Source organism: Engraulis encrasicolus, chromosome 6, assembly GCF_034702125.1.
Source record: "Engraulis encrasicolus isolate BLACKSEA-1 chromosome 6, IST_EnEncr_1.0, whole genome shotgun sequence".
NCBI classification, from domain to species: domain Eukaryota; kingdom Metazoa; phylum Chordata; class Actinopteri; order Clupeiformes; family Engraulidae; genus Engraulis; species Engraulis encrasicolus.
Genome location: NC_085862.1, coordinates 24,931,429 through 24,941,428, shown reverse-complemented (window position 1 = coordinate 24,941,428; position 10,000 = coordinate 24,931,429). Strand labels below are relative to the sequence as shown.

Sequence of the window (10,000 nt, the reverse complement as noted above, 5' to 3'; positions counted from 1 at the left end):
GTTTCTGTCTTTTATGATTTTTTTTTTTACAATGTTGTAACAATATGTCTTGACCTGACTCCCCCCCCCCCCCCTGTAGTCTAACGCTCCATTGCGTCAGATGCACACATGTTCACGAACTTTGAGTCTGAATCCTTTCTTTTGTTGTCATGTTGCACTTATCCACTCCCCCACCCCCCGCCATCTCCTCTCCCTCCCCTGCAGTCCAACGTAGTCCATAGTGTCAGATACGCACATGCTCACGAAACCTTAATTCTCTGTCATTTCTTTTGTTGTCATGTAGCACTTATCCCCTTTCTTTTCCTTCCATCTCCTCTCCCTCCGGTCCGTCGCGGCGTCAGATACGCACATGTTCACAAACCTTTAGTCTGAAACCTTTCTTTTGTTTTCATGTCGCACTCATCCACTTTTTTTCTCTTCTTTTTCTTTTTTCTCTCTCCCCTGCAGTCCAATGCGTCGCGGCGTCAGCAGCGCATGATAAAGAACCGCGAGTCGGCGTGTCTGTCGCGTAAGAAGAAGAAGGAGTACCTGCTGACGCTGGAGGCCCGCCTCAAGGTGGCGCTGTCGGAAAACGCCCATCTGAAGAACGAGAACGGGACGCTCAAGCAGCAGCTACAGGGCCTTGTCTCAGAGGTCAGTGGACACACACACGCACGTGCGCTACACGCATGCACACACACACACACACACACACACACACACACACACACACACACACACACACACACACACACACACACACACACACACACACACCCATGTGCACGCTGCAAACACTGATGTGCATGCTACACACACGCACGCTATACACGGTACACACACACACACACACACACACACACACACACACACACTAACTATACACAATATACACACACGCACGCTACAAGTATACACTACACAAACAAACACACATGCGCTATACGCATACATACACACACACACTACCCGCACACGCTACACACACTACACACTACACACACACATACACACGCATGTTATACTGTACACACACACAAATGCGCGCGCACACACACACACACACACACGCACACACTGCACTGACGCTACACACACGCGCACACACACACACGCACGCTAAACACACGCACGCTATACACACACACACAAACAAACAAACAAACACACACACACACACACACACACACACACACACACACACACACACACACACACACACACACACACACACACACACACACACACACACACACACACACACACACACACACACACACACACACACACACACACACAATATAAACACATAGTGCCCCCCTGTTCAGGGAGAACCTGTTTGGGTTGTCTGTATGTCTAGTCTGGTTTGTCTAGTCTGTCTGTCTGGACTGTCGGTCTGGGCAATAGGTCATGGCAGGGTCACCTCCTCAACTGAGGTCCTGGAAGTCTCATCTCTTGTTACAACATGATCTCCAAAAATTCTGTGCTCCTGGACACGGATGTTAAGGACACAAAATCCGTGTCCAGGAGCACGGATTTTGCCAAAATTCCGTGCTCCTGGACACAGAATTATTTTCCGTGATGGACACACAGGAGTGCTCTCTCTTTACTCCCACAGCTCTGTTTCCACAGTCTTGTGTTTTCTCAGGAAAACATTTCTGAAAAAAACATTTCTTACTGACAGGTTAGGGTTAGGGATTGTTTTGGTCTGGGCACAGCTATTTTTCTTTCATTCATAATATGAATTTGGTAGCCTAGCAACCAACTGGAAAAGGTATTTCTCAAAAATATGTCTTAAATGACAGGTTAAGCGTAGGGAATGTTGTGGTCAGGGCACAATTTAAATAACTATAGCATTCTTTTCTTTAGGATTAGCATTTGGTATGTATTTTCTAATGATACAGTTACACAGTGCTGTGGTAATAGCCTATAGAAAGCACTTCCGTGTGCCCATCACGGAAAACAATTCCGTGTCCTGTAGCACGGAAAACAATTCCTTGTCCAGGAGCACGGAATTTTGGCAAAATCCGTGCTCCTGGACACGGATTTCGTGTCCTTAACATCCGTGTCCAGGAGCACAGAATTTTTGGAGATCAGGCTGCTTGTTAAGGCCACGTAGTTCAGCCACATGATGCCTCTAATCACTTTGAACCTTTAATATTGACACAGGAATGTGTCCAACTCACACAGATTGCGTGAAACCTGTTAAATTGGGTGTCTCTTCTAAAATGGATGCCTCTTTGTGCATCTTTGCTGCCCTACAAAATCAGAGGGTTGTAACTATGCATGCTGTCAAAGTGTAGATTGAAGATTGACTTAACATATCTTGCTTTGTCCTTTTGAGCAAGCATCCAGCAGTATCACCACTCGGTACACCTATAGCATGTCGAACTGGCCTTTCATATGGCCACTGTGAAGGCATTTCTCTCGGTTCCAATGTCCGTGGGTCCTGTACACTTCGTCATCGAGTGGTAGTATGAATGGCATCCTACGTTATTATTCAGTCAGGGGTGAAACCAAGTGCTAAATGGAAATGTGTCTGCCACGCGCCCAGATCTGGAGATGTCGGAAAATATTATTGTCAAAATAAAACTCAAGGGAGAGTGACAGGCTAATTACTGTAGCTAAACGTCTTCCGTGATTCTCTGGCCAAGATGGCGTCAGTGTTGAGGTCAGCTTAGATTAAGCTCCGGCATCATCTGCCCTCTCAGATGACCTGCTAGCAGTTGTTCTTGGATTGTTTGCTATGCAAGCTTTCAAGGCTGGAAACATGAGCGTCATAGGTCTGCCTGTTGGGTTATGTTGGGGTAACACTGTGTTTGAAGGTGTATATGGGTGACTTGAAACCCTTAATATAAACATCACATTAATGGCAATAGACTGTATTAACACAGTTGTGCTTATGGCTATTTAAGGATGCTCAATGGCTACAGACACAAATAAATGTCAAGGGCATTTTATGCTAATTAAATGTCATCACATGTTTATAACATGCTTATAATCAGGGCTTTGAACCATTATTTTTTTCCAAACGTTCCGTTCCGAACAGAAACGGAATTATAACGTTTCCGGTTATAAGTTCCACCAATAAATTGACGTTCCTGAACCGGTTAGAACAAAAAAGTACTGTTCCCGGAACGGTTAATTTCGTTCCCGTCAGCTTATTACTCCCATAGGCCTAACTTACGTTAATTAACCAAGAAAGACGATGCAAGTGCAAATGAGTCAGCCTACATTCCAAACTGTTTATTCAAGCAGATGAAAAGAATATCCTCCACAATTTTGTCATTCAGGGACGACCTAAGCGGAGAAGCGGAGAATAAACCTCAATGATGAAAATGCACGCTCCACGCTGACTTGGGTCACGGGGAGCGCTATGACGGACATTGTGAGTTTGTGCATATTTGAATCGGCCATGGATGCCCAATAACGGTGAACATTCTCGGTACGCTTCACACACGCTTCTCTGCAATGTCTTACAATGATGCAATGGAAACTCTCCCCTTTTGTATGACAGTGGTTTCTCTTATTTAAGATGTGGAGTGGAGACTTAATAGTCCACAGCTCTCGCTCCATTCAGTCAGAAAATGTCTGATGTCACACAGGACGTGAACCGCAGCCGTCATGGTAACGTGCACAGGAAAATAATTACCTTTTTTGTTTTGTTTGAGGAACGGTATTAACCGGTATTAACCGGTTACCATTATTTTTAAATAAGTGTTCCCGTTCCAGAACATAAAAAATAATAACGTTTCCGGTTTCGTTTCTGTTCCCTGTAAAATACAAAAAGTTCCCGGTTTTCGTTTTCGTTCCTTGAACCGGTTCAAAGCCCTGCTTATAACACTATTATGGTGACGCGTTACTGATGTAAAATGCAATTGATGTGTGGGTGTGTATTTGGTGTATTTGGTGTGTTCTCTGTATTAAAATACAGCATGTTATTGTATCTCTGCAGAACACAGTACTCAAAGCCACTGCTCCCAAGAGGCGGGCCGTGTGTCTCATGGTGTTGGTCGTCTTCCTCGTTTTCAACATTGGACCAATGAGGTGAGTTGTATTTGCCCTCACATGTCCTCACGTAGCCAATGAGAAACCGCCATTCATAATAGCAGCACTCCCCATTGCAACGTTTTAACCCTCTGAACCCGGTAATATTTTTTTATTATTATCATGTTATTATTTTTGTGAAGCACATTGAAAATGCCTCTGTGTATCAAACACGCTATACAAGTAACCTTTCCTTCCTTTCCCTTCCCTTTCCTTGCTTCACCTCGCCTTCCAAGCATCTGCTCGTTGAAAACATCCGTGTAGCCCATAACAAGAAACATGAACATGAAAACACACGCTACCAGGGTGGGCCCCAGTCAAATTCAAGCCATACAGGCTTAGCCATAATTCGATTGCCTCAGGGGCCCCGCAATATGCTTGGGCAGCAATCTCCCCGTTTCCTCCAACTGGAGTTGTTTGGCTCCTGAAACCAACACATTCTGTCTAGAGTAGTGTTTCTCAACGGGGGTGGTACAGCCCCCCAGGGGGCATTGGGGAGCTGTAGGGGGGCATTGAGAAGGATACAGCTGAGAGCGGGCGGTGTTACCATTGGGGTTCATTAGTCCATTAATGTTTTTAATACTAAGGGGGACAATGTCAAGCTTATGATCAGGCTTATGGTCAAGGAGGCTAAGGGGGCGTTTGTTCAAAAAAGCTTGAAAACCACTGGTGTAGAGTGATGTCAGAGAAAGAGAGAGACGCAGGCTGTCAAGGTTAGATGAGGCAACTCCTACTGTAGCAAGTCCAGCAGAGAAGGTATAGCCCATAGATATGAAGGGGCCATGGGACAGTAAGATGGATGAAGGCACAGAGAGGGTATGGCCCATAGATATGAAGGCTTGAAGGTGAAGATTGTGCACATCCCAGGAAAAGATGCAGGGCAAAGGCTGACTGTAATTTTTGGAGTGAGGAGTTTTTTTAAATTATTTTTTTTATTCCATGACAGGATTGCGTTTCGACCATTGTCTTTATCAAATACAATAGTCAAATCGTAATCCTGCAATGGAATAAAAAAAAAAAACTTAAGAACAAAGGATTTTAAGACTCCTCATTCCAAAACCTTAGATAAGAAAGGGGCCATTGGAAAGTAAGATAGATTGAGGCACAGAGAGGGTACAGCCCCTGGATAGGAAAGGGGCCATGGTTGAGTAAGATAGATGTAGGCGCAGAGAGATTATGGTCCATAGATAAGAAGTGGATATTGGAGAGTAAGATGGATTTAGCAGAGATGGTATGTATTGCCAATAGATGTGAAGCGGTTATGGAGGAGTAAGCTAGATACATAGATGCAGGTGGGGAGGGGACGAGTGTTGAGCATATGGAGCTGTCTTTGGCACTAGCCTCCTACTGTACTGAATACATACAGTGTGGTATGTCTGTCTCCTGTGTATAGCGTTCCCCTGCAATACACATGCACATGCACTCTGCATGCCCTGGCGCATGCACATATTCTGTATGTGTGTCTCTGTGTGTGTCTGTGTGTGTCTGTGTCTGTGTGCATGCATGTGTGTGTGTTTATACTGTATGTTTGTGTGTGTGTTAAGGCTGTAACGATATTGCATCGAACCGAGGTATCGCGGTACGCAGACCCACGAACCCCTATCGCGAAACTGCCTCGCAGAATCGCGATGCGCCCTTTAAAAGTTGTTACCAAAGTTCTTCCCTAACAAAATCTCTGTTGTTACCCCTCAGTCTAGAAAACAGCAGCATAAAGGCAAATGTTTGCATATGCGCTTAAAAAAGACAAGTAGAAAAGGGGCGCACATGTGCGAGTAACACTTCCATTCATCCCTCTCTTATAAAATGTTCCGTCCAACCAGCACGTGCATTTGTTATTATCAATTGCCTGAGCAACCTCCGCGAGACGAAACACTTGGAAACGTCGGAAGGTAAAGCACAGAAATGAACAACAGACCCAAGAAGGCTTTATCAAACGTGTGAAGGTGTTAAGATTCATGCATGCGCCGATGCTGTTGAGTGGAGATAGACGTTGAGCAGAGAGAGAGAAAGAGAGCGAGAGAGCGATATGCTCCGCCTGCCCAAATTCATAAACCACGCGACGCTCTATCAGGGAAGTGTCTGAAGTCGGGCGAACGTTGAGGTCGATGTGGATATTAATAGGCAGCGTTATTCTTCCCCGCATTGACCGCCTGCCTAGCGAAAACATGCTCCATTTCAGCCTGCATCCATTCCCGCTCTTGACAAAATGTCAAATCACAAAACCAAACAAAGGACAACGTGCCTGTTGCATAGTGAGAACATAGGCTAACTGAGTTTCGAGTTTTGTTTGTATAAGCGTGCGCGCGCTGCTGCACGATCAAAAAAGTTTAAAAAATATTAAACATCAAAATTAAGTGTTGCATTTTTGTAAGTAACTTTACACAACATGTTTCCTGACGAAATATGACCAGTGTTGTTTCAGTTAATGTTTGGATATTAATTGGATAATGTTTGATAATGTGATACAGTTGTTAGACTAATAGGCTACCTACTGGAACCCTGACCCTTCTCTCTCCGTCTCTGTCTCCCTCACACACGGTCAGCATCTCAGCATCATATGATCTAAGCCTATTAATAAGAAGCCTACTTTTCCTTGGTGAACTAATATCCCTTATTGTGCTTTGATGTCAACACCTGGGGAACAGGTTGCAGTGGTATATCTGCAGCATCATTTAGGTACACCTACAAAATTAATGTAGGCAGGTGGGCCTAAATGCAAAAAGAAATCATATATATAGCCTATATAGGCCTATAATTTATTTTCTTCTTTTTTTCCTTTAAAAATAAAATAAAATCGTGGGGCATATCGAACCGTGGGTCATATATCGTGATACAAACCGAATCGTGGGTTGGGTGTATCGTTACAGCCTTAGTGTGTGTACCATATGTGTGCATATGTGTGTGTTTATATGTTTGTGAGTGTGTCTACCGTATGTGTAAGGAATGTGCAGGCTCAGGTCTGTGGTGGATGTTGGTTTTGACTGATTAGGCCAAGGACATAAATGTCAGTCATCTATTCTGCTGATGTTAAATAGTCCTCATTTGTATGCACGCACACGTGTGTGGCTGTCTGTTTGTGTGTCTGTTTGTGTGTCTGTGCGTCTGTGTGTCTATGTGTGTGTGTGTCTGTGTGTGTCTGTTGGTGTGTCTGTGCGAGTGTGTGTATGTGTGCGTGTTGTACGTGTGCCTGCGTGAGTGTGTGTCTGTGTGTATGCATCTGTGTGTGTGTGTATGCGCGTGCACGATTCTTCCATACTATGTTGGCACATGATTTGTTGGTTGCCTGAATATCCATCTTTACGAGACTGCGATAAACCAAGATAGCTGAGTTCAGCGTAGAGAGAATAATCTTTTCGTGATTCTCATGGCTTAAAGGGCAACTCCTGCCAATTTCAATGTGCTGTTGTATTGCTCACACTACCTTTGACTTGGCAGTACCCGGTGACGCCGCATTTTTAGCTCAGCCCTTTCCGAGATATGAGCTATTCTAATGGGGGCAACTTTTGTTTACATTTCAAAAAAACATTTTTATTTATTCCCAAAAACATCCAAAAGGTTATGCAACATCAGCAGACAGCTAGCAAAAAGCGATGCCTTTTGGGAAAATATTTGGAGTAGGCCTATGCTCATTTTTAAAAAAATGTAAACAAAAGTTGCCCCCATTAGAATAGCTCATATCTCGGAAAGGGCTGGGCCAAAAACTGCGGCGTCACCGGGTACTGCTAAGTCAAGGGTAGTGTGAGCAATACAACAGTACATTGAAATTGGCAGGAGTTGCCCTTTAACCATCCTCATACGGTATTTATTTGCCTCTCCTACTCTTTGTCCTGTATCTTGTCATAAGAACACCAAGCAACTTTGAATAATGTGTCCAAAATGTTTCAGTGGTTCTTCTCAACCTTAACAGACGTTAAAAAAGGTCTTTTCAATTGCATTTGCCTACTTCAGTGAGCTATTAGCAAGCCCTATTTTCAGCATCTCTCTGTACATCTCTCTGACACTCTTCCAATCTCAAGGGACTGAAGGTGAAAGCTACTTAGTCTTTCTTTAAGTTATTTGAAATAGTCAATAAATGCAGCCTCGGGAGCCTTCTAGTAGTTTCACCTAAAATAAACTTAATTTGTCCAGCCAAGTCTATGTATTATGTGACATGGATGAAATGAAATTATGCATGTAAACTAAAAAGTATGTTCTTCAAAGTGCGGCTGCCGTCGGAGGTGAATATTTCATATGGCTCCCCGTGTGAAGTCCATTGGAGTGGGCAGATCGGCAGACCTGTTTTCTCTCCCAGTCACTTGAAATGGGGCCAGACTCCTCTTCCAGTAAACTGACCCCCCCCCTCTCTCTTTCCTCTCTTTCTCTTCTTTCTGTCTCTCACTTTCTGTCTCTCACTTTCTTTCTTTCTTTCTTTCTTTCTTTCTTTCTTTCTTTCTTTCTTTCTTTCTTTCTTTCTTTCTTTCTTTCTTTCTTTCTTTCGTTTCTTTCTTTCAAGCTGTCCTTCCACTTTGCCTTTGTCCCTATTTCTGTCTGTGCTCTCTATCTCTCTCTCTCTCTCTCTTTCTCTTTCTCTCTCTCTCCTCTCCTCTCCTCTCCTCTCCCCTGGGCCAGTGTTGACTCTCTGCAGGCTGCTTCCAATGCATGCCTGTCTCACAGTACAGACTTTCCCCAAAATCAAAACACTTCAGTGAGTCACACTCAGTCAGAGGATTTGATCTATAAAAAAGAGGATAACATCTATAAAAAAAATAAGCCTTATTTAATTGGGCAATAAGTCACAGCATCAATAACGTTCTTATCGGATATTTATGCAGTTAAGTATAACAGGTGAAGCATCCAGCGTGAGCCAGGCAATTCACTTTGGGCTAAAGATAATAGTTTGACGTATCATTTATATTAAACAGCTGGAATGAAGAAAAGACCACATTTTGTTTCCCCGATACAAAACAAGGAACAAAATGGTAACCTCACTAAGGCAGCTTGACTTCAAGAAGTTGAACTGTCTTCCCGGATATCTATTATACAATCGGTTATTCATCGTTTCCAGTGGATGTGGAGTCCACAATCAACTTTTATGGGTTTTTTTAAACAGTTGTCTCCTTTGTTGTACAGTACTCGTCTTTTCTTCCTCAACTGTTTCACACCAGTATGACTTTGCGTGAGTTAGTAGGGTGCCGAAATGAAGACTGTGGAGAGAGAGAGAGAGAGAGAGAGAGAGAGAGAGAGAGAGAGAGAGAGAGAGAGAGAGAGAGAGAGAGAGAGAGAGAGAGAGAGAGAGAGGAGAGAGAGAGAGAGAGAGAGAGAGAGAGAGAGAGAGAGAGAGAGAGAGAGAGAGAGAGAGAGAGAGAGGCGCGTGGAGGGGTGAGGGACGGAGGGTAGAATTTGATGGAGGCATGGAATTTAAAGAATGACCCCTGCACCTTCAGATGTGGCAACAAAAGAACATTCTAGAATTACAGTAAAAACAGCTCAAAGTAACACGGATTTGGATGCGTGTCTCTGTGTGTGTGTGTGTGTGTGCGCGTGCGCGTGCATGTGCGCACGTGTGTGGCAACATTTTTCACAGCCCTTAAGATGAAAGCCAGCGGGTCATTACCTCCTGTGATCGTGAAGTGTGTGTGTGTTGGTGAACCCTTTAAAAGGGTTTCCTGTTATTTATTCAACCTTCATCCATTTTGGCCACTTCTCGCTTCCTTTCATTTTGTTTTTGTATCAAATTCCAAAGACCTGTCTCTCTGTCTGTCCCTCTCTCGTCCACATGATATACAAACAGAAGTTACACGCTCGCAAGGTCCATAAACACAGACACACCTGGCACGATTCGGCAGTGTCCTTTGTCTAGGCTGAATCCACAGATGTTGGCAATGCTTAGAATGGCAAATTAAGAAGACTTGACAGCTCTGGTGGTACCTAATACCTGTAAGACAAAAATGTTCACTCTTTTCCACCTCCATTCTTTTCAAATCTGCCTCTCTCT

General features: G+C 43.9%; 1 protein-coding gene across 1 annotated transcript in view; it reads left to right on the top strand.

Annotated features, from left to right (window-relative positions):
* atf6 (activating transcription factor 6) overlaps positions 1-10,000 on the top strand; it is a 138,566-nt gene that overhangs the window by 51,257 nt on the left and 77,309 nt on the right. Inside the window, exons 8-9 of the mRNA XM_063201012.1 lie at positions 448-633; positions 3,935-4,026. Of these exons, the coding sequence (XP_063057082.1) occupies positions 448-633; positions 3,935-4,026 (278 nt within the window). The remainder of the gene's footprint in view (positions 1-447; positions 634-3,934; positions 4,027-10,000) is intronic.